A 25,980-nucleotide genomic window follows, 5' to 3' on the forward strand; every position below is an offset into this window, starting at 1 on the left:
TAGTGTGGTTGGATTCCCTGACTGAAAATATTGATACCCTGGATAGGGACAGTATTTTATTGACTCTAGAGCAATTAAAGGATGCGTTTCTTTATATGCGAGATGCTCAGAGGGATATTTGTACTCTAGCATCAAGAGTAAGTGCGATGTCCATATCTGCCAGAAGAAGTTTATGGACGCGACAGTGGTCAGGTGATGCGGATTCCAAAAGGCATATGGAAGTGTTGCCATATAAAGGAGAGGAATTATTTGGGGTCGGTCTATCGGATCTGGTGGCCACGGCAACTGCCGGCAAATCCACTTTTTTACCTCAGACCCCCTCCCAACAGAAAAAGACACCGTCTTTTCAGCCGCAGTCCTTTCGCTCCTATAAAAACAAGCGAGCAAAAGGACAGTCTTATCTGCCGCGAGGCAGAGCAAAGGGTAAGAGAGGGCAGCAAGCAGCCCCTGCCCAGGACCAGAAGCCCGCCCCGGGTTCTACAAAGCCATCAGCATGACGCTGGGGCTTTACAAGCGGACTCAGGAGCGGTGGGGGGTCGACTAAAGATTTTCAGCAATCAGTGGGCTCGCTCACAGGTGGACCCGTGGATCCTGCAGATAGTATCTCAGGGTTACATGTTGGAGTTCGAAAGGTCTCCCCCTCGCCGGTTCCTAAAGTCTGCTTTACCAACGTCTCCCTCAGAAAGGACGACGGTATTGGAAGCCATTCACAAGCTGTATTCTCAGCAGGTGATAGTCAAGGTACCCCTCCTACAACAGGGAAAGGGGTATTATTCCACACTATTTGTGGTACCGAAGCCGGACGGTTCGGTAAGACCTATTCTAAATCTGAAATCCTTGAACCTGTACATACAGAAATTCAAGTTCAAGATGGAGTCACTCAGAGCAGTGATAGCGAATCTGGAAGAAGGGGACTTCATGGTGTCCCTGGACATAAAAGATGCTTATCTGCATGTCCCAATTTACCCCTCACACCAAGGGTATCTCAGGTTCGTGATACAAGACTGTCATTATCAGTTTCAAACGCTGCCGTTTGGTTTGTCCACGGCCCCTCGGGTCTTTACCAAGGTAATGACCGAAATGATGGTTCTTCTACGAAGAAAAGGCGTATTAATTATCCCTTACTTGGACGATCTCCTGATAAGGGCAAAGTCCAGAGAACAGCTGGAAGTCGGTGTAGCACTAACCCAAGTAGTGCTTCAGCAACACGGGTGGATTCTGAATCTTCCAAAATCTCAATTGACCCCGACAACACGTCTGCTGTTCCTGGGAATGATTCTGGACACGGTTCAGAAAAAGGTGTTTCTCCCGGAGGAGAAAGCAAGGGAGTTATCCGAACTGGTCAGGAACCTCCTAAAACCAGGAACTGTGTCAGTACATCAATGCACAAGAGTCCTGGGAAAGATGGTGGCTTCTTACGAAGCAATTCCATTCGGCAGATTCCATGCACGAACATTTCAGTGGGATCTGCTGGACAAATGGTCCGGATCGCATCTGCACATGCATCAGCGGATAACACTGTCACCAAGAACAAGGTTGTCTCTCCTGTGGTGGTTGCAGAGTGCCCATCTGTTAGAGGGCCGCAGGTTCGGCATACAGGACTGGGTCCTGGTGACTACGGATGCCAGCCTAAGGGGCTGGGGAGCAGTCACACAGGGAAGAAACTTCCAGGGTGTATGGTCAGACCTGGAGACGTCTCTTCACATAAATATACTGGAGCTAAGAGCGATATACAATGCTCTAAGCTTGGCAAAACCGCTGCTTCAGGGTCAGCCGGTGTTGATCCAGTCGGACAACATCACGGCAGTCGCCCACGTAAACAGACAAGGCGGCACGAGAAGCAGAAGAGCAATGACAGAAGCTGCAAGGATTCTTCGCTGGGCGGAAAATCATGTCATAGCACTGTCAGCAGTGTTCATCCCGGGAGTGGACAACTGGGAAGCAGACTTCCTCAGCAGACCCGACCTTCACCCGGGAGAGTGGGGACTTCATCCGGAAGTTTTCCACATGATTGTGAACCGTTGGGAAAAACCAAAGGTGGATATGATGGCGTCTCGCCTCAACAAAAAACTGGACAGATATTGCGCCAGGTCAAGAGACCCTCAGGCAATAGCTGTGGACGCTCTGGTAACACCATGGGTGTACCAGTCAGTGTATGTGTTTCCTCCTCTGCCTCTCATACCAAAGGTACTGAGAATTATTCGGAAAAGGGGAGTAAGAACAATACTAGTGGCTCCGGATTGGCCAAGAAGAACTTGGTATCCGGAACTTCAAGAGATGCTCACGGAGGATCCGTGGCCTCTACCTCTAAGAAGGGATCTCCTTCAGCAGGGACCTTGTATGTTCCAAGACTTACCGCGACTGCGTTTGACGGCATGGCGGTTGAACGCCGGATTCTAAAAGAAAAGGGCATTCCAGAGGAAGTTATTCCTACCTTGATTAAGGCTAGGAAGGAAGTGACCGCACAACATTATCACCGCATTTGGAGAAAATATGTTGCGTGGTGTGAAGCCAAGAAGGCCCCAACGGAAGAATTTCAATTGGGTCGATTCTTACATTTCCTGCAGGCAGGATTGTCTATGGGCCTCAAATTGGGGTCTATTAAAGTTCATATTTCGGCCTTATCAATCTTCTTCCAGAAGGAATTGGCTTCAGTGCCTGAAGTACAAACTTTTGTCAAGGGTGTACTACATATACAGCCCCCGATTGTGCCCCCAGTGGCACCGTGGGATCTAAACGTAGTTTTGGATTTTCTCAAATCTCATTGGTTTGAGCCTCTCAAATCTGTAGATTTGAAGTATCTTACATGGAAAGTAACCATGCTACTGGCCCTGGCTTCAGCCAGGAGAGTTTCAGAGTTGGCGGCTTTATCGTACAAAAGCCCATATCTGATTTTCCATTCGGACAGGGCAGAACTGCGGACACGTCCTCATTTTCTCCCTAAGGTGGTTTCGGCTTTTCACTTGAACCAGCCTATTGTGGTGCCTGCGGCTACTAGCGACTTGGAGGACTCCAAGTTACTGGACGTTGTCAGAACATTAAAAATATATATTTCAAGGACAGCTGGAGTCAGAAAATCTGACTCGTTGTTTATATTGTATGCGTTGGATCTGTAGCACAATCCAACTTGCACATTCTGTGGCAGGCCTGCCACAGCCTAAATCTGTAAAGGCCCACTCCACAAGGAAGGTGGGCTCATCTTGGGCGGCTGCCCGAGGGGTCTCGGCATTACAACTTTGCCGAGCAGCTACGTGGTCAGGGGAGAACACGTTTGTAAAATTTTACAAATTTGATACTCTGGCTAAGGAGGACCTGGAGTTCTCTCATTCGGTGCTGCAGAGTCATCCGCACTCTCCCGCCCGTTTGGGAGCTTTGGTATAATCCCCATGGTCCTGACGGAGTCCCCAGCATCCACTAGGACGTTAGAGAAAATAAGAATTTACTTACCGATAATTCTATTTCTCATAGTCCGTAGTGGATGCTGGGCGCCCATCCCAAGTGCGGATTGTCTGCAATACTTGTACATAGTTATTGTTACAAAAATCGGGTTATTATTATTGTTGTGAGCCATCTTTTCAGAGGCTACTTCGTTTGTTATCATACTGTTAACTGGGTTCAGATCACAAGTTGTACAGTGTGATTGGTGTGGCTGGTATGAGTCTTACCCGGGATTCAAGATCCTTCCTTATTGTGTACGCTCGTCCGGGCACAGTACCTAACTGAGGCTTGGAGGAGGGTCATGGGGGGAGGAGCCAGTACACACCATGTGATCCTAAAAGCTTTCTTTAGATGTGCCCTGTCTCCTGCGGAGCCGCTATTCCCCATGGTCCTGACGGAGTCCCCAGCATCCACTACGGACTATGAGAAATAGAATTATCGGTAAGTAAATTCTTATTATAACCACCCTTACTTCATCTTTTCATTTGCATATTGAACGGTTTTAATCCCATCCACTTCCACAGGGCACAATCATTGACAACAACTTGGCCATTCATTTAACTGAGCTCAGTTGTAAATAATACACCACCTACCCTACACCTCACCACTGATTGGCATAATCAGGGACGGATTATAGGAGGGGCAACAGGGGCTGACCTCCCGGGACCCCCACACATTAGGTGCCCCAACACACTGTGCCCTCAGAATTGGCCAAAGCTATTCTCTGTGGAGCACAGCATTTAGCTGTGTCTCCATTCCCCCACGTCTTCTATGGCTCAGCTGTTCATTAACAGTAACCGTAGAGGAGCTCCTCACTACACAGTCTCACGGGATAGTGACATTAAATCCTGTGAGACACTGTCCTGGGCATACCCGCAGCCGCTGCAATGACGGAGGAGCTTCCAAGATGTTGGGACTCAGTGTGCTGTCCCGGCTCCCTGCTCTCCTGGGCCCTCGCTCTATAACAGCAGGGTGTCCAGACAGGTAATGCTGCTGTGTGTTTCCAGTGTGTGTGCATGTCAAGTGTGTGTGTCCATGTCTGGTGTGTGTGCGCGTGCATGTGTTTTTTTTCCTATTGACAGCCACTGTCGGGGAGGGTATGGCATCTATGTTTTAGTGGGAGCCCCTACAACTTAGTTGCTCTTGCTTAGTTTATCTCCAGCCACTGCATCTCCGTTCAAGGCTTAGTAAATAGACCCCTTAGTGTGGCTGCACGCTGCAGCGTTCAAAAGTGATGACGTCATGTGCACTCAGTAATGCCTGATCCCTCAGAATGTGCACTTGAACTCCTATATAGCATAAAGAGCCATTTTTTACCCAGTGCTACCTAAAGCAGCAGTGGAGAAAGATTTATTTTACCCACTTGATATATATTACTTAAAACATAGCTACAACATCTGGTAAATAACAAACAAAATATAGATTCCTGGGGCAACCGATGGAAAAGCCTACACTAAGAAAAAGGTATTTGCATGCTTCTAAGTTTAAAAAGGGTAAGCACATGCACAAGTTCACCCATTGGTATATTATACTGTATGTCATAGGTTTCGGGAAAATAAGATTGCTGATTGTGTGCACTAATAGATTGCTAGTGTTGAAATCCTCCAGCTGTGTATACACTGCTATCTCCTACATATTATTGCACCATACCACCCTTCAACCATAGTCATGAGCAAATCACAGTCACATAGATCACCTCTTGGCTTCAGTCATTCACATGGCTCAGGTCTAAAAGCAGCTTAGGACAGCGCAGTGTGGGAAGGGGACACATTTCTATAGGCCTTCACCTGCTGGCTTGTGCGGTCAGCAAGAGAGCTTGTGTGCACCAATATAAATATTTCTTTAATCAAAACCTTTTGAAAACTAAACATTTGCTGTATCTCCCCTGCTGCGGGACAAGAAAATAAAAAGAAAACATGTTGCACAATATGCAAACAAAGTAAAGTAAATCAAACAACATGCATGCCTTAGATAATGACAAAGCTAAGCGGAATTGCTATAGCAATGATTCTAGGACTCTAGATAAAAGATATATCTTGGCATCTAACAACGGGTTGTGTGTTTTTTGTATACTCCGCAATTCGATGAAATAAATGTTTTCTTTATCTTGCATCTCTGTATGTGTCCTATTTCCCTGATGTCTCTTTTTGTGTTGTCATTAAGATTGTAATTCCTATTCATGAAGAGCCCATTTAGTTGCTTGTCAAAGTGCTGCATCTTTCTCTCTTATTTGGTCAAGACATCATCCCACCTAAATGGTACAGGGCCGTGCTGAGCTATCGGTAAAGGAGAGGTTTGTTCGTTTGCTTCAGTTTTGTCCCAGTTTGGCTGAACTGGTGTTGTACAGAAGACAGCAGTTAGAATTATTTTTTTTGTTGCTACACAAGTACTTTAGGGAACCATTTACAGTGTTTTATGAATCTATGTTTCTCTCAAGATTCCGTGAGTGCGCTACATCAGCTCTGAGCAGTATGTGTGTTTGTGTGTCACACTAAGTTTGACGGGGCACACTAACATACAATGTATCTTGCTGACATGTATGGCACTCAGGAATGTTTGTTACACTACACGATAAAAACAGTTGCCAGTGTTTTTTCAGCTGACAAACCAAAATTCCGTTAATCAGTTATTCCACTGAATAAGAAAATTATAAATTAAGTTATTTTTTTGCTTTATTTATTTGGTCTTGGTGGCTCCATGATCTGGAAAACGTAATATTATTTCAATAAATAACTCAGAAAAGTAGAAATGGTTACATGGATGCTGTTTGTAGCCAATGGTCGCTTCCATTGTATTGGTTTCTGGGCCTCCTGGAAGCAAAAGGATTATAAAAAACAAAACAAAACCATTTTTAGCACAGTGACTGTGCAGTGACTTTTAACCTTCCCGGGAAGTTATAATTTAACTTTGATTTACACACATCTGTATATTTACTGCTGGAGGGTCTTGCAGTTTAATACACTAGCAGCCCAGCATCAAATTCCATAAAATAAACAAGCATTCCTACCATTTGAAACAAAACCTTAAAGGAAAAAAGCTAATCAGACGTTGACCAAGCAAAGGAGAACCAAACCATTAACAAGACCCGATGCCATTGAAAAAGTATGGAAAGTAATTTGGAAGCTGAACAGACACTGACAAAGACTCTTGTGTGCACACATCATCTACAGCCTCTCACACGTGTGTTCGTTGGGTTGCGGGGACCGTGTCCCTGGACGGCTCTGCTTGGTGCTGATTCTTATACTCTTCCGTTTTTTTCTCCTGCTCTGATTCTGCTTTCAGAGAGAATCACAGTGAAATTGAAAGACGTCGGAGGAATAAGATGACACAATACATCACAGAGCTGTCCGACATGGTTCCCACCTGCAGTGCCCTCGCACGCAAACCTGACAAGCTCACCATCCTGCGCATGGCTGTGTCCCACATGAAATCCATGAGAGGGACAGGAAATAAATCTACGGACGGAGCTTATAAACCCTCCTTCTTAACAGAACAGGTGCTGCTGCTCTGAAAGCTATTAGAACTATATGCACTTCAGCAAAGGCGATTGTGTAGAGTTAATAATAACTGGGACTCTGGAAGAGATGAGTGTTAACAAATTCAGACGTAGACAAAGAAAGCGATGCCAGTTACAAAACATGATTTAGTTACACTGAATGGCGGTGGAGAGGGAAAGTGGAGCACGTATAATTAAATCACTTCCTTTAAACTGAAATAAACATATCTTATAATTGAGACGTGCCCAGTTAGGAAATACTGTAGCAGTATACCGCACAGTGCTATTTTACCATTATTATAGCTGAAAGCCTTGTATTAAGTTTTCTCGTAGTGCATTTGTTAGCACACAACACCAAGAATTTCCAATACTCAGTCTTCAAGGCACCCTAACAGTCCAGGCTTTAAAGATAGCCATGCTTAAGCACAGGTGATTTAATTAATAGCTTAGTCAGTTTGATTTATCTATCTGTGTTCAAGTATGGATATCCTTAACATCTGGGCTGTTAGAGTGCCTTGAGGACTGAGTTTGGGAAATCCTGCATAGCCATGAACATTTTAACATATTTTTTTTCCCTGAAATAGACAATGTTAATGCTTTTCACCTGACACTGCTAAATACACTTAGGGTTATATTTACTAAAGTGCGGGTTTTCAAATGTGGAGATGTTGCCCATAGCAACCACTCAGATTCTGACTATTATCTTTTAGATATTGCTAGATAAATGATAAGTAGAATCTGATTGGTTGCTGTCTGCAATATCTCCACATTTGAAAGACCGCACTTTAGTAAATATACCCCATAGTTTTATGTATTGATTTATTTAATCTTAATGCTGCTTTGTCTAGTACAAGTACCATATATTTTATAACCTAATAACCTGATATAAAACATGGAAGAGGACAATAGCTGCTTGATGCATTTACACTGTAGAATCTCTACATTGTGAATACATTTTTTAAGGATTTTTTTTTTATGTAGAATAATGTTTTATTTGTGCTTTGATGCTATACTAATATAAAAACAAATGAACAGACATTACTATGGCTCTTACTTCCCCTGTTTCCCTCTGACCAGGAGCTGAAGCATCTTATACTGGAGGCCGCAGATGGATTTCTGTTTGTGGTGGCAGCTGAGACTGGACGAGTGATCTATGTGTCAGACTCTGTCACTCCTGTATTAAACCAATCTCAATCAGAATGGTTTGGGAGCACGCTATATGAGCAGACGCACCCGGATGACATTGAGAAGCTCAGAGAGCAGTTATGCACTTCAGAGAATTCCATGACAGGTATGTCCTAGTGGTAGAATGTATGTATAATGGCTGATATCATAATGTTATTCACTACCAATACAAAAATGTAGTCCTAAATATTCTCCTTATTCCCTGTGGAGTTCAGTGATATATTTTGGTTAAAACTAACCATCTAAGGTAGGCATGTCCAAACTGCGGCCCTCCAACTGTTGTGAAAGTACATATCCCAGCATGTCCCGACACAGTTTTGCCGTCAGAGAATGCTAAAGCTGTGTCAGGGCATGCTGGGATGTGTAGTTTCTCAACAGCTGGAGGGCTGCAGTTTGGACATGCCTGATCTAAGGCATGGGTTTTCAACCTGTAGCCCTCCAGCTGCTGTGGAACTACACATCCCAGCATACCCTGCCACAGTTTTGCTATAAAGGCATGCTAAAACTGAGGAAGGGCATGCTGGGATGTGTAGTTCCACAGCAGCTGGAGGGACACATGTTGAAGACCCATGATCTATGGTCACAGTAAGCAAGTTACAAAACAGTGTTAATGGGTTGGATCCAATGAAGTATACAAATGATTATTGCTTATGGGTGTCATTCCGAGTTGATAGCTTGCTGCATTTGTTCGCAGCACAGCGATCAGGCTTAAAAACGGCAGTTCTGGACATGCGTATGCGGCGCAATGCGCACGCGTGACGTACGGGCACAACGAACAATACAGTTTTGCACAGGGTCTAGCGATGCATTTCAGTCGCACTGGTGGCCGCAGAGTGATTGACATGAAGTGGGCATTTCTGGGTGGCAATTGACCGTTTCAGGGAGTGTTCGGAAAAACGCAGGCGTGTGACGTTAAATCCGGAACTGAATAGTCTGAAGTAATCGCAAGAGCTGAGTAGGTTTTGAGCTACTCTGAAACTACACAAAAATTATTTGCAGGCGCTCTGCGATAAAAACGTTCGCACTTCTGCTAAGCTAAAATACATTCCCAGTGGGCAGCGGCATAGCGTTTGCACGGCTGCTAAAAACTGCTAGCGAGCGATCAACTCGGAATGACCCCCCCCATATTGCTTAAATGGTCACTAGAGGGAGAAGCTTGGAGACTAATTTTTCAAACCCAGCCTATCCAATGACAGAGCTGATTGCTGGGTACTTTATCCCTTTCTGCCTTAGCTCTCTCCAAGCTTTGAGAAATCTTCCCCATTTGAAACATATCTGTGTTATTTGATATACTTACCATCATTTGTCCTTACGTTTTACAATTATGTTTGTACTCTTATTTCAACCTAATTAATTAAATTTAAGTGATGGGCTCTAATAAGGGACATAGAGGCCCTCAATTGTGAGGCAAGACTATTTGACGTATATTTAATTCCCTACAGAATTTCCTTTTAAGGGAGATATTATCAAAGTGATAAAATGCATTATATTAAACCTGGTGTGTACAGATGTGTCCTCCCTCATTATCCCCGCGATCAGGTCGGTGGTGCAGATTTGCAGCAGTTACCACTATTCACGCCCGGTTGTGAACCATTTGTGGGAGTGTATGCACACATGCGATACTATGGATCTCGGGGGCCTAGGCAGTGCATGCGCACATCTGTAGGCTTGCTAATTACGGCAAAGAAGTCACGTTAGCCACGATTAGTGTGTAAGACGAGCTAGGAATCATCTGTAGGTCAGCCCTTTCCATTCGCAGAAAAGAGATGTAGGGGGATATTTAATAAGCCGCAGTAATTTACTGCAGCTAATTGATCCCCCTTGGAATATTCAACTGTCCGCATGCCTGAGACAGGCGACAGAAAATCCACAGTAACCAGCCCTATCAGCCCCATTTTCGTAAAAACACATAGGTCTGGGAACTAATCCCGTATCTTATGTGTTTTCACACGAAAATTTGAAATTTTAGGGGAGAAAAAAAAGGGGATCATTTGAATTGTCCATAGCTAAACATCAGGCAAAAAGCACAATAAATCACGATCAACCCCCTTTTTTTTCTCCCGAAAAAATTATTGGGACCAATTAAATATCCCCCTTTAATGTGAAAATGTAGTCTTCATTAGTGTAAAGATTTTTCTATGGTAAGAGCAGTGAAACTGTGGAATGCACTCCCACATAAACCGGCACTGGCAGATGTTATAGATTATTCAGGTCGCTCAGACGACACCTATGTGTATTAGTGGAAATCTAGGGACACTTGCCCACACTGAGGCATGGCACTGTCTTTTTATATTAGATATGCAGTCATTACACACCAGCATTCACACTCTATCATTTACCTCTGTTATGCCTAAAGAATGTTAAGGCAGAAGGGAGTAAGTAAGCACTAATCATATTGCTATAGTAACTGTATATAATCAGTGAAGAGCCAATGCATCTGCACCTCGGACAATCTCTTGTATGACATTTCCTTAGTAAGTCAAATACTTCTCTTGTAAAACAAGATCCAGGGGGTGATTCAGACCTGATTGCTGGGCTGGTAAATTTGTTATCCTGCGTTCAGATAGTCCCCGCCCAGCGTATATTCGCTGTTCAAGTGTGTACGCGTGTGTACGCCTTGCTACAGATGTCCCTCAGTCAGCGGACAGCTGCAAATCCGATCGCACCACACTCACCATCAAATGATTTTTCCACTGTGTGCAGTCTGTGCGCAGCCCAGGACTTACTCCTACAGTGCAAAGAGAACAGGCTAATCGGGTCCGGAGCTGATGTCACACACCCTCCCTGAAAATGCTAGGGAGCACCTGCGTTTTCCCTGACACTCCCAGAAAACGGTCACTTACCACCCACAAACTGCCTTTTCCTGTCAATCAGCATGCCAATGGCTGTGTGACTGAAATTTTCGCACCAGCCTGTCGCTGTTCAGCGATGCCTTTTTTTGTTTGGCGACACGCGTGCGCATTACAGTGCATACGCATGTGCAGTCTTTCGCTAATCACCCGCAGTGCGAAAACGCACAGCAGCGATCAGATCTGAATCAGGCCCCCTAACCACAGTGGAGAAAATGTTTTTCCTCAGCGATGTACAGTCTTTTAAGAACAATTAAACCACGTGTTTGTAGCTTTATTTAATATTCTGATTTAGGTATGTTCAAGCTTAGATTTTGCCTTAAATGTAAATATATTTCTATAGTGGTCATATATATTAAAAGCAGAAGGGTTGAGTTGTACTACTCACCTGAATGTCTGAATGTGACGTAATGGGGTAAATTCAGTTAGGAGCGAATTTGAGCCCTGCAAGCTGATTTCACGTTGAATTCACACCACATTACCGAAATTCGCATTGTATTTTCCTAGCATATTTGCGTTTAATTCAAGTAAAAATGCCAGGACACGGTACAGAACCTCTGGTGCACCCCTCTCAGTTTAAATAGCGTCATTTGGCTAGTAAAAGCATGTCAGTTTTAGGTGAATTTCCCTTACAAGCTCTGTAATGTGTCCCATGATGTGGGGCAGGTAAGTGGCGTTCTATTGATAGGAGAGGGGCTTTTTGAACTTGAAGGTGGGAGCAGTGTTTTTCAAACTGTTTACAAACTTGTATAACAGCAATGAACAATCACTTTACAGACATTTTCTGTACCCTAAATACTGTAAAGACTTTATTTTGCAGAAAAAAAGACACTTGCTTTCATTTTTCCACCAGCAATTAAAAATGTAAAAATCAGCCATTTGACACCTTTTAAAAACCTCCAGTACTTTCCTTATGGCCACTAACTGTCTTCATTAAGGTCCTGCCTCGGTCTTAGTTGCCACTTATTTGGGGTCCAGGATGATTTTCCCTTTTTCATGCACTTCTTCCAGGTTGCTTTTTGTAGAAAAGTGGCCAGTTTTAATTGAATCTTGCATTTATCATGTACGCACGTTGCCGCAATGTACGTGAGTTGTATTATGCATATGTATTTTTCTAAACTTGCATCTAATCATACTGAGCCCAGTGTGTCACTTGACGAGTGGTGTGGTATCATGGTAGTCTGATTTATCTGCACTAATAGTATACTTCGTTTTAAGCAGAATATGACACAATGTAAAATTGACGGTCACAAATGATGCACTGGGTAATGATGTTTAGGGATATTTTGTTTTCAGTTTTTATTATTTTTTTCCTCTGGATCTCTCTCTTATTTTTGATAATTATTCCACTTGTACTGTAGACTGGATGGGCCAAGTGGTTCTTATCTGCCGTCAAATTCTGTGTTTCTCTGCAGGAATTAGTAACATTGGATAGACTGGATAGATAGTCCCTTGGCAACAGTTTATCTGCCTTTAAATATCCCTTAATTCAATTATATTTCCTTTGCAAATGAGTGGAGATAACAAACCCATTTAAAGACCGAAAGTATTTGTGGAGCATGATATAGGTAGTATTTCAGAGGGATTCGGTCAGTATACCAGCATTCGGAATGCCGGCAGTCGGAATACTGACGTCAGAATACCAACACTGGTCAGAAGACCGGTGCCGGCATCCCGATCGTAAGTATTCCGGGGAGGTTAGGTTTAGGCTGTGGGGAGGGATAGGCCTGCGGTGAGGGGGAAGGTTAGGGTTAGGCTGCAGTCAGGGTTAGAGTTAGGCACTAAGAAGGGGGGGGGTTAGGGTTAAGCACTACGGGAGGATGGTTAGGGTTAGGATGCGGGGAGGGAGGGTCAGAGTTACGCACCATCGGGGAGAGTTAGTGATAGGCTGTGGAGGTGGGAGGGTTAGTGGTGGGGGGCGGGAGGGGTAGGGTTAGGGGTGGAGACAGGGAGGGTTACACTACTTACCTACCAGGTGACAGGATTCTGTGAGTCGGGATGCCACTATCGGTATTGTGACCATCGGCATCCCAAGTGCCGGGATCCCAATACCATTGGGATACTCTGTTTGAGATATTTATTCATAGGCGCACGGCTATTTTACAGTTTTAGTCTGTCTATGAAATAGGATATTTGCTTCTGTTCTATTATGTGTTGTTTATGCAGACTCCAAGAACAAGACCAAGCACCTGTAGGCATTTTAGACAGCACACACTGTATATAGGCAAGAGCATTGATCTATGGGCATGGCTGAGTAAGTTCTACGGCACAGTCTCCACACAGCTTGTTCCGAAGAGCCCCACAGTGCTCGGCAGGGCTCTGGCAACAGAGAGTTCCTGACAGTTCACAACAGTCTAGGTTTAAGGTTTCACGCTTTCTTCCTGCAGTTTGTTATGGCAGATGTTTTGCTGGATCTAGTTCTGCTGCTCTTTAGAGTAAAATATTTATTCGCCCTGCCTTGTTTTGCCTCTCTATTTGATGGTACTTGAAAAATGTTTAAAGTTCAGCAACTTTTCTCTGGCTTTGTTTTATTTTAGTTGTAATATTTCCGAGTGCTGAAATAGAAAAAGAAGGTCCCCCAAACGTTTATTTTTCTTTCTTAACTTGTTGCAGAAAAATTCCTCAACTTTCCCGAAAGGGCTGGGTGAAATTCCTTATCAGCTGGATGTTCTGTCAATGCATTCGTATTTCTCTTTATATGCCTGGCGTCTCTTTCTTCTTCTCGCCTCTATCTCAGCATCTGAGTCTTATATGTAACAATCCGCTCTTCTCCCTTTCCTCCGTATAGACACCCTACATCTTTACTGTTGTGCCTAGTGATTGTGGTTGCTAATAATATCTAGATCATCCTTGAACTGCCTTTCAGTTCTATTTATACACACTTGCCGATGCCAGCAGAGACGGAGTGGGGGTGAGCGGAACCGGGCCACGCTGCGTTCTGCAGCATTGCCCTCACTAGCGATATCGCTAGACTGAGCTACATGCAGGTCTGACGGGCAATGTCGCTGATGACCTGCGGGAGCACGCATCGTCAGCGACATAGTGGCTACACACGTTTTCAACAATTGTTTGATTTGATGGAATCAGACAAATCAGTTTAAAAAATCATCTTAAAGGGGCCCATACATAAACAATCTATTGGGCCTACTCAGTGTTTTGCAGAAGCAATATATGGGGTTCACCGATTGCCGATTCTAACCAAAAAAATTATCCGAATCGGTGACAGCTTGTTCAACATGCTGGATGTTGCAGACCAACCAGCTGTTTTGCAGACCCTTTTGACGATAGAAAAATCCTAGGCTAGTAAAACGACGACCCTTTCAGTTGATATATAGGCACTTTCATGATTCGTTCATGTGATCTTTGGATGATAATGATCTGCAAATCACTGTAAAATATCTGCAATCAATGGATGCATATTGGTATATTAGAGAAACGCTAAATCAGGAAAAATAACGTGGACTCATTGAATCATTTTTTTTGTGATTGTTGATGTATGGGCTACATTAGTCCCTTGCTCTTGATTTGTTTTATTTGCTCTCTCTTGGTTATACGTACTCCATGGGGTCAGTTAAGTTTGGGGCAATGTTCTGCCGTGTGCCAGTGCAATTTTTATCTACACTTTTTCCCATGGTAGCACAGATTTTTCAGCACACCTCTATAGCTCCAAAGCAAAATTGCCCATGTAAGAGTCCTGATGGGCTGTTCTGGAACATGATATACGGCACATCGCTCCCAAATTGAATTAACATTAGTTTATGTTTTGTGCTTTCAGCATTTACCTTTTATTTGGGACAATTTTGTGTTCTCTCTCTGCGGGGCATATGTATCAATTATGGGGTTTTAGACTCAGTAATGTAATTTCTGATCTGTGCTTTTCATTGCCATAAGAAATAAACATTCATGTACCAAATAACATGCAGGGACATTCTGTTTTGTGCCTCTGCAGCGCTACTGCGCATGTGTGGTCTGCTGAACACGCATATGTGGCACCCATTGCCACGTAAAGTTCTTGTGGAACTCTCTTCTGGTAATTTTTACGGAATGTAACCCATAGGTTACATAATCTAACGCTATCTGTAGATAGAAACATATTTGAGCTACTGTACGGTTGCTGTTGAAAATGGAGATCTTCCTTCATACATTAGTGTAATCAGTGGTTAAAGTGGGCCAGAACGGGGTGGAACTGCGTTCCGTCACCTCTAATTGCAGGCAGAACCAGTTCCGCCTCCGCCCGCCCACAACATCAGGTCCCTGCTGCATTGTAAAGGTGGCAGCGGCCGCCAGCCAATCCCGGCTTGCAGACCGGCTGCAGCACCAATTAAAAGAAGGGACGGCTTTTTAAAAATCTGGCGTGCAGCAATCACGGCTCGCGGACCGCCAGCCAATGAGAAGCTGCCAAGCCCGGCTCCCGCATAACAATTCTGCGTTTCGTCAGTTCCCTCCCCCTTATAGCACAGCTGCCCAGCTCCGGCTTCAGCCTGATAACATCAGGGCTGGCCGGCTCCCGCCCCAGAGAGCAGCTGCCCAGCTCCCGCACCACAGCACAGCTGCCCGGCTTCGGTTCCTGCCCCACAGTGCCGCTGTCCAGCTCCTGCATGCTGACACCAAGCCAGATGAGAAGAGGTAACTGATGGAGGATAGTGTCAGGGTGGGGACAGTGTGTGTGTCAATGTGGATGTGTGTGTGTGTGTGTGTGTGTGTGTGTGTGTGTGTATGTATGTGTGTATTTGTATAGATGTGTATGTGGCTGTAAGTATGTAGATATGTGGCTATGTGTGTGTATATATGTGGCTATGTGTGTATAAGTGGTATAATGTGTGTTTGTGTGTGTGTGTATATGCTGTGTGTATAGCTGGTTGGGTGTGTATTTGTATATCATACCTCCCAACTGTCCCGATTTTTGCGGGACAGTCCACGCGTGTGTTCCTCTTCACAGAGACGAAATGTTGGGAGGTATGGTATATATGTGAGTGCGTGTATATGTGGCTGTGAGTGTATACCTAGACTGGGCCGAGGGGGGGCAATATAAACTTTTTAGCCTCCGGGCGTCTGGTAATAACTTACGCCCCTGCTGGAGACCAACACATTACACAGTTATAAACTGTTGTATGGCCACGCCCCTTCCTTGTGAGGCCACACCCCTTTCTGCGCTAACCGGGAGGGGTCGTGGGGGAGGTGAGTTCCCCCACCTCTCCAGGACCACTTTAAGCCCTGAGTGTGATACTTAATATTTGCAGGTATCCGCCAAAAATGTGTGTTTCCGGAGATATGCATGAAATATTGAATGATAAATCGTCCTTTGGTATCCTTATTCTTTTCCTCAGTCCTTTCACATTGCTGCCTATTGTGTGCTCATTGTAGTTATCTTTCCTCTCTTGCTCTCTCTGTGGTGGTCGTTGTGTCGCTATTCATATCTATCTCCTGCTGGCTGCATTTCTCTCTCCTGCTCTATGTGACGCTCATGTTCTAGTTCTCCTGTGCTTTGTGTGACTGTAGTTATATTTCTGTTTTCTGCAGTTCTTTCTTATGCTGTCTGTGCCCCATTTAGGTTTCTAGTAGAGATGAGCGGGTTCGGTTCCTCGGAATCCGAACCCGCCCGAACTTCAGTTTTTTTTACACGGGGCCGAGCGGCTCGGATCTTCCCGCCTTGCTCGGTTAACCCGAGCGCGCCCGAACGTCATCATCCCGCTGTCGGATTCTCGCGAGGCTCGGATTCTATCGCGAGACTCGGATTCTATATAAGGAGCCGCGCGTCGCCGCCATTTTCACACGTGCATTGAGATTCATAGGGAGAGGACGTGGCTGGCGTCCTCTCCGTTTATAGAGAAGAGAAGAAGAGAGTGAGACTAGAGTAGAGAGAGACACAGTAGTAATTTTGGGGAGCATTAGGAGGAGTACTACTACTTGCTGAAGTGAGAGACACAGTAGTAATTTTGGGGAGCATTAGGAGGAGTACTACTACTTGCTGAAGTGATAGATAGATAGATAGATAGTGTGACTGTATAATGTATATCTGACTTGTGGGGGAGACACTGACAGTGGGGAGCAGTTAGAGTCTGAGAGCAGGACTCAGGAGTACTACATATAACGTACAGTGCACACTTTTGCTGCCAGAGTGCCACACTGCCATTGTGACCACACTGACCACCAGTATAATATATATTGTGATTGTCTGCTTAGGAGTACTACTTGCAAGTTGCTGATAGTGTGACCAGTGACCTGACCACCAGTTTAATAATCACCACCAGTTTAATATATATATATATATATATATATATAATTGTATATAATATATATATAATATTGTATACCACCTACCCGTGTTTTTTTTTTTTTTTTTTTTCTTTCTTCTTCTTTATACATACTACTATAGTAGCTTACTGTAGCAGTCTGCGGTGCTGCTGAGCTGACAGTGTCCAGCAGGTCCGTCATCAGTCATTACATAGTAAATATATATACCTGTCCGGCTGCAGTACTAGTGCTATTATATATATATATATATATATATATATATATATATTAATTTCATCTCATTATCATCCAGTCTATATTAGCAGCAGACACAGTACGGTAGTCCACGGCTGTAGCTACCTCTGTGTCGGCAGTCGCTGGTCCATCCATAATTGTATACCACCTACCCATGTTTTTTTTTTTTTTTCTTTCTTCTTCTTTATACATACTACTATAGTAGCTTACTGTAGCAGTCTGCGGTGCTGCTGAGCTGACAGTGTCCAGCAGGTCCGTCATCAGTCATTACATAATAAATATATATACCTGTCCGGCTGCAGTACTAGTGATATTATATATATATATATATATATATATATATATTAATTTCATCTCATTATCATCCAGTCTATATTAGCAGCAGACACAGTACGGTAGTCCACGGCTGTAGCTACCTCTGTGTCGGCAGTCGCTGGTCCATCCATAATTGTATACCACCTACCCGTGTTTTTTTTTTTCTTTTCTTTCTTCTTCTTTATACATACTACTATAGTAGCTTACTGTAGCAGTCTGCGGTGCTGCTGAGCTGACAGTGTCCAGCAGGTCCGTCATCAGTCATTACATAATAAATATATATACCTGTCCGGCTGCAGTACTAGTGATATTATATATATATATATATATATATATATATATATATATATATATATTAATTTCATCTCATTATCATCCAGTCTATATTAGCAGCAGACACAGTACGGTAGTCCACGGCTGTAGCTACCTCTGTGTCGGCAGTCGCTGGTCCATCCATAAGTATACTAGTATCCATCCATCTCCATTGTTTACCTGAGGTGCCTTTTAGTTGTGCCTATTAAAATATGGAGAACAAAAAAATGTTGAGGTTCCAAAATTAGGGAAAGATCAAGATCCACTTCCACCTCGTGCTGAAGCTGCTGCCACTAGTCATGGCCGAGACGATGAAATGCCAGCAACGTCGTCTGCCAAGGCCGATGCCCAATGTCATAGTACAGAGCATGTAAAATCCAAAACACCAAATATCAGTAAAAAAAGGACTCCAAAATCTAAAATAAAATTGTCGGAGGAGAAGCGTAAACTTGCCAATATGCCATTTACCACACGGAGTGGCAAGGAACGGCTGAGGCCCTGGCCTATGTTCATGGCTAGTGGTTCAGCTTCACATGAGGATGGAAGCACTCAGCCTCTCGCTAGAAAACTGAAAAGACTCAAGCTGGCAAAAGCACCGCAAAGAACTGTGCGTTCTTCGAAATCCCAAATCCACAAGGAGAGTCCAATTGTGTCGGTTGCGATGCCTGACCTTCCCAACACTGGACGTGAAGAGCATGCGCCTTCCACCATTTGCACGCCCCCTGCAAGTGCTGGAAGGAGCACCCGCAGTCCAGTTCCTGATAGTCAGATTGAAGATGTCAGTGTTGAAGTACACCAGGATGAGGAGGATATGGGTGTTGCTGGCGCTGGGGAGGAAATTGACCAGGAGGATTCTGATGGTGAGGTGGTTTGTTTAAGTCAGGCACCCGGGGAGACACCTGTTGTCCGTGGGAGGAATAGGGCCATTGACATGCCTGGTCAAAATACAAAAAAAATCAGCTCTTCGGTGTGGAAGTATTTCACCAGAAATGCGGACAACATTTGTCAAGCCGTGTGTTGCCTTTGTCAAGCTGTAATAAGTAGGGGTAAGGACGTTAACCACCTCGGAACATCCTCCCTTATACGTCACCTGCAGCGCATTCATCATAAGTCAGTGACAAGTTCAAAAACTTTGGGCGACAGCGGAAGCAGTCCACTGACCAGTAAATCCCTTCCTCTTGTAACCAAGCTCACGCAAACCACCCCACCAACTCCCTCAGTGTCAATTTCCTCCTTCCCCAGGAATGCCAATAGTCCTGCAGGCCATGTCACTGGCAATTCTGACGAGTCCTCTCCTGCCTGGGATTCCTCCGATGCATCCTTGCGTGTAACGCCTACTGCTGCTGGCGCTGCTGTTGTTGCTGCTGGGAGTCGATGGTCATCCCAGAGGGGAAGTCGTAAGCCCACTTTTACTACTTCCACCAAGCAATTGACTGTCCAACAGTCCTTTGCGAGGAAGATGAAATATCACAGCAGTCATCCTGTTGCAAAGCGGATAACTGAGGCCTTGACAACTATGTTGGTGTTAGACGTGCGTCCGGTATCCGCCGTTAGTTCACAGGGAACTAGACAATTTGTTGAGGTAGTGTGCCCCCGTTACCAAATACCATCTAGGTTCCACTTCTCTAGGCAGGCGATACCGAGAATGTACACGGACGTCAGAAAAAGACTCACCAGTGTCCTAAAAAATGCAGTTGTACCCAATGTCCACTTAACCACGGACATGTGGACAAGTGGAGCAGGGCAGGGTCAGGACTATATGACTGTGACAGCCCACTGGGTAGATGTATGGACGCCCGCCGCAAGAACAGCAGCGGCGGCACCAGTAGCAGCATCTCGCAAACGCCAACTCTTTCCTAGGCAGGCTACGCTTTGTATCACCGGTTTCCAGAATACGCACACAGCTGAAAACCTCTTACGGCAACTGAGGAAGATCATCGCGGAATGGCTTACCCCAATTGGACTCTCCTGTGGATTTGTGGCATCGGACAACGCCAGCAATATTGTGTGTGCATTAAATATGGGCAAATTCCAGCACGTCCCATGTTTTGCACATACCTTGAATTTGGTGGTGCAGAATTTTTTTAAAAACGACAGGGGCGTGCAAGAGATGCTGTCGGTGGCCAGAAGAATTGCGGGACACTTTCGGAGGACAGGCACCACGTACAGAAGACTGGAGCACCACCAAAAACGCCTGAACCTGCCCTGCCATCATCTGAAGCAAGAAGTGGTAACGAGGTGGAATTCAACCCTCTATATGCTTCAGAGGTTGGAGGAGCAGCAAAAGGCCATTCAAGCCTATACAATTGAGCACGATATAGGAGGTGGAATGTACCTGTCTCAAGCGCAGTGGAGAATGATTTCAACGTTGTGCAAGGTTCTGCAACCTTTTGAACTTGCCACACGTGAAGTCAGTTCAGACACTGCCAGCCTGAGTCAGGTCATTCCCCTCATCAGGCTTTTGCAGAAGAAGCTGGAGGCATTGAAGGGGGAGCTAAAAGGGAGCGATTCCGCTAGGCATGTGGGACTTGTGGATGGAGCCCTTAATTCGCTTAACAAGGATTCACGGGTGGTCAATCTGTTGAAATCAGAGCACTACATTTTGGCCACCGTGCTCGATCCTAGATTTAAAACCTACCTTGGATCTCTCTTTCCGGCAGACACAAGTCTGCTGGGGTTCAAAGACCTGCTGGTGACAAAATTGTCAAGTCAAGCGGAACGCGACCTGTCAACATCTCCTCCTTCACATTCTCCCGCAACTGGGGGTGCGAGGAAAAGGCTCAGAATTCCGAGCCCACCCGCTGGCGGTGATGCAGGGCAGTCTGGAGCGACTGCTGATGCTGACATCTGGTCCGGACTGAAGGACCTGACAACGATTACGGACATGTCGTCTACTGTCACTGCATATGATTCTCTCCCCATTGAAAGAATGGTGGAGGATTATATGAGTGACCGCATCCAAGTAGGCACGTCAGACAGTCCGTACTTATACTGGCAGGAAAAAGAGGCAATTTGGAGGCCCTTGCACAAACTGGCTTTATTCTACCTAAGTTGCCCTCCCACAAGTGTGTACTCCGAAAGAGTGTTTAGTGCCACCGCTCACCTTGTCAGCAATCGGCGTACGAGGTTACTTCCAGAAAATGTGGAGAAGATGATGTTCATTAAAATGAATTATAATCAATTCCTCCGTGGAGACATTGACCAGCAGCAATTGCCTCCACAAAGTAGTACACAGGGAGCTGAGATGGTGGATTCCAGTGGGGACGAATTGATAATCTGTGAGGAGCGGGATGTACACGGTGATATATCGGAGGATGATGATGAGGTGGACATCTTGCCTCTGTAGAGCCAGTTTGTGCAAGGAGAGATGAATTGCTTCGTTTTCGGTGGGGGTCCAAACCAACCCGTCATTTCAGTCACAGTCATGTGGCAGACCCTGTCACTGAAATGATGGGTTGGTTAAAGTGTGCATGTCCTGTTTATACAACATAAGGGTGGGTGGGAGGGCCCAAGGACAATTCCATCTTGCACCTCTTTTTTCTTTCATTTTTCTTTGCGTCATGTGCTGTTTGGGGAGTGTTTTTTGGAAGGGCCATCCTGCGTGCCACTGCAGTGCCACTCCTAGATGGGCCAGGTGTTTGTGTCGGCCACTAGGGTCGCTTATCTTACTCACACAGCTACCTCATTGCGCCTCTTTTTTTCTTATTTGCGTCATGTGCTGTTTGGGGAGTGTTTTTTGGAAGGGCCATCCTGCGTGCCACTGCAGTGCCACTCCTAGATGGGCCAGGTGTTTGTGTCGGCCACTAGGGTCGCTTATCTTACTCACACAGCTACCTCATTGCGCCTCTTTTTTTCTTCTTTGCGTCATGTGCTGTTTGGGGAGTGTTTTTTGGAAGGGCCATCCTGCGTGACACTGCAGTGCCACTCCTAGATGGGCCAGGTGTTTGTGTCGGCCACTAGGGTCGCTTATCTTACTAACACAGCTACCTCATTGCGCCTCTTTTTTTCTTTGCGTCATGTGCTGTTTGGGGAGTGTTTTTTGGAAGGGCCATCCTGCGTGCCACTGCAGTGCCACTCCTAGATGGGCCAGGTGTTTGTGTCGGCCACTAGGGTCGCTTATCTTACTCACACAGCTACCTCATTGCGCCTCTTTTTTTCTTCTTTGCGTCATGTGCTGTTTGGGGAGTGTTTTTTGGAAGGGCCATCCTGCGTGACACTGCAGTGCCACTCCTAGATGGGCCAGGTGTTTGTGTCGGCCACTAGGGTCGCTTAGCTTAGTCATCCAGCGACCTCGGTGCAAATTTTAGGACTAAAAATAATATTGTGAGGTGTGAGGTGTTCAGAATAGACTGAAAATGAGTGGAAATTATGGTTTTTGAGGTTAATAATACTTTGGGATCAAAATGACCCCCAAATTCTATGATTTAAGCTGTTTTTTAGTGTTTTTTGAAAAAAAACACCCGAATCCAAAACACACCCGAATCCGACAAAAAAAATTCGGTGAGGTTTTGCCAAAACGCGGTCGAACCCAAAACACGGCCGCGGAACCGAACCCAAAACCAAAACACAAAACCCGAAAAATTTCAAGTGCACATCTCTAGTTTCTAGCTCACATTCTCTGCAGCTCTCTGGCTTCCCTCACTCTTCAATGTCAGTGGGAAGCGCATGATTTCTAGAGGGGAATTTCCATATATGTTGTTCAGAAGAAAATATAACAGTTATTATTACTATATAGCTCTGCAGGTGTATCCCTACGAAACCTCTCGTATCTCTCAATAATATGCCTCCTGATAGTCCTCCTCTATTTCCTCTGTCTGCAACATCCTGCTGCCACTCCTTACTCCTATCAAAAAGAAACTGTAAACATACAATCTTTGAGCATGTATGAATGATGGGCATTCTGGGGCGTCAACAGGCAGCCAGATTAGCTCTATGCATGTAAAAATGCATGAGGTTACTCTAGGGTGAAACACTAGAATCAGGCCGTTTAGAAAACAGTAAACCACCCCTATGTGCAAGTTTGCACTGAGACTTTCTATGCAGCTGCTCTGGTCTTTATTGGCCTTATCTCTTCCTCCTTGTTATGTTGGGTTCTTCTAGATATCTCTGGAGTGTTCTCTGCTATTCACTTTGAAATGTATCAAACCTTCTAAAGAGTGGACACGTGGAGAGGTTGCTCATAGCAACAAATTAGCTTATACCTATAATATAGAATATTCTTGATAAATGTTAGCTAGAATCTGGTAGGTAGCTATGGACAACTACTCTACTTGCCACTTCTCCAGTCTTAGAAGGTTTGATACATTTCCCTCTAATACCCCTTTTCAAACCTGACTCGGGTTTTTGAACATGGCTTCAATCCGTGTCTCAGCTAGGGACCCCCTTTTACATTACACCTTGGACCTGGGAATTCCCGTGTCTGCCCTGGCATTCAGTGTGAGTCATTTCTCATTGTGCTCTTGGCACCTGCAGATGAAGTCATCTGCAAGAGCCCCAAACAGCCAGTATTTTCAGCACAACCTGGCCTAAAAACCTGGGTCCTACTGTTCACACTTCAGGCAACTTTGGTTGGTCTCGGGAATAACCCTGGTACTGAGCAATCCAACAAGGGTCGAGTCTGTTCACACGTAGCCAAGACCCAGGTTGAGCCGCAAGCCCCGGTAATATCCCGGGTTGAAAGCCTATGCCAGAAAGGGGTATGTCTTTTCATTTTACTCTCCTGTACTGGCTCTTCAGCTCTCCTCTTCGCTCTCTCTTGCTACAGTACCTGCAGGACTTTTTCTTATTTTAATCTGTGTTCATTAGTATGTGTATTTGTTGTTATTTGCACCTGTACTTGTATAGAACATTGATCTTTTGACCTTTATCTATGTTTCATTCTGTTGTGTGCTGCTCATCCTTCCCTCTCATTTAGTCAAAGATGTTCTTTCCTCTTTAGTGCGCTTTAGACTCTCCACTGTAACTGCCATTATGCTGCAGGACCTCTGAAGTAATAATTGTGGGAGCTGCATAACACAGTGGTCTCGTTTTCCTGAGTCTCCTTCATGTCTGTAGTTCTAGATGTACTCTGCCTGCTGTAATTTTACCATTATTAACCCTTTTCTTGTTTTGATTTATTATGGTTTTAGTCAGCTGGTTTAGCAAATTTCCATCTCTCACACCCTCCTCTCAGTTCACTCATATTAATCCTTTCCCTTCTCTCTCATCTCCTGGAATAATGACATGCGTCTTGGCAGTTCCTGAGACTCTTCCTCTCAAGTCCTACTCATTTCTGGCAGAGAATCAAACACCTGCGCTGCCCCACTGGCCGCTCATTTCCTTGTTGTTTTCCTGTGCTGTCGTCTGGCTTTTTCCTTTTCGCTTAAGTTTAAGTTTTGAAGTGTTTCTTGTGTAATGACACAGTTTCAGTTATGCAAAATGTTTTTAGTTTTTATCATGGGGGACTCATAAAATAGAAAGCTTTAGCTAATCACAGCTGTTGACCCATATTTTTATTTCTGTCCTGTTGCTGTTAGAGTAATCATCCTTGTTAACCAGAACCGTGGTGTGATTTATTGTACATGAACTTGCAGAGCATTGATGAGCTCGATATTGAACTCTGAACAGCCACCTTTCGCTCCCTGCAGGCTGGTTTTCTGTTAGAAAGGTATTCCATTTTGCTGTGCGTGCAATCTTTGAGTGCAGTATCAGGTTTATATATAACTAGTTGAAGTACCCGGCATTGCCCAGGTTTAAATCTTCAAGTTATTAACTTGTCAATGAGTTGGATGTAACTGTCAATATTTTAAAAATAATTAACAATTTAGCAGCTCTTCCAACACACCCAATGCGGTGGCTGCATAGTGTTTTTTTTATTGTTTTGGGTGGGGGCAGTGTCGCAAGTACTGTAGCCCTAATCCCCAGCTTTCCTTTTTGTTCAGTTTTATAATCACTTTTACACTGCGAGATAGGTTTAAAGCTCTCCTTGTGTCACCAATGTTGCTATTCCAAGGCTTGTGGGTGCACAATATTTTTTGCCTTCCCACCTCCATTTCTGTCAGTTATTTCAGTCCATTGATTTATGTTTTTTTCAGGTAATTAAATATGGTTATTTCTGTCAGTTATTAAAGTTCATTAAAGTTTTCATCCAAATCCATCCAGTGGAAGGCCCAGAACAGGCTCCCTGTGTCAAAGTTCTGTCTGGCATATACCAGTGGGAGGTCCGACCAGGACCTCAACCCTTTTGCATGTTTTCTTGGACCCAGTGTTATCACTCTGTGAAATGTTCATCCATTCTATACAGTGGAAGGCCCAGAACAGGCTCACCGGGTCAAAGTTACACTTTGTGAACACTAACAGGAAGTCCAACCAGGACCCCAACCTCCTAGTATGTCTTCTGGTATCCAGTATTACCACTCTGAAGTTTTTGACCAAATCCATACAGTGGAAGGACCAGAACAGGCTCCTTGGGTCAAAGCTCTGCCCAGCATACACCAACGGGAGGTACGACCGGGACTCTAACCCCCCTAAAACGTGGCCTGGATTTAACTGGACCACCTCTCGTTGGCTTCATCCCAGTCGGTACAGGTGTGTCCAAATGCATAACCGGACAGACAGACACACAAACAAACAGACCAAAGAATTTTATATACAAGATACAAATTGATTGTGGCTAAAAATACCTATTCAATATAGCTCACTCAATTTATTGCATACATCAGTCAAAGAAATAATAACAATGCGGAAAATTTCTTTTTGGTTCAGAATGTTTAACTTATGCTTTTTGCCTAAGTCTGTCGTAAATAAATACTGATACTGTAGGGCGTCATGATTGAAGAAAGTGTGGGAACCACTGCAGTAGTGCAAAGTTTAATTCTAGGACTCTAGCTGTAATAGCCTCAAGTTCCACATATGTGA

General features: G+C 44.6%; 1 protein-coding gene across 5 annotated transcripts in view; it reads left to right on the top strand.

Annotated features, from left to right (window-relative positions):
- Window positions 1-25,980, top strand: part of ARNT2 (aryl hydrocarbon receptor nuclear translocator 2) — a 256,680-nt gene that overhangs the window by 60,005 nt on the left and 170,695 nt on the right. For all 5 annotated transcript variants that reach the window (XM_063925807.1, XM_063925809.1, XM_063925805.1 and 2 more), the window contains 2 exons: window positions 6,721-6,934; window positions 8,012-8,225. In XM_063925807.1, the coding sequence (XP_063781877.1) occupies window positions 6,721-6,934; window positions 8,012-8,225 (428 nt within the window). The remainder of the gene's footprint in view (window positions 1-6,720; window positions 6,935-8,011; window positions 8,226-25,980) is intronic.

This window comes from Pseudophryne corroboree, chromosome 6 (assembly GCF_028390025.1).
Source record: "Pseudophryne corroboree isolate aPseCor3 chromosome 6, aPseCor3.hap2, whole genome shotgun sequence".
NCBI classification, from domain to species: Eukaryota; Metazoa; Chordata; class Amphibia; order Anura; family Myobatrachidae; genus Pseudophryne; species Pseudophryne corroboree.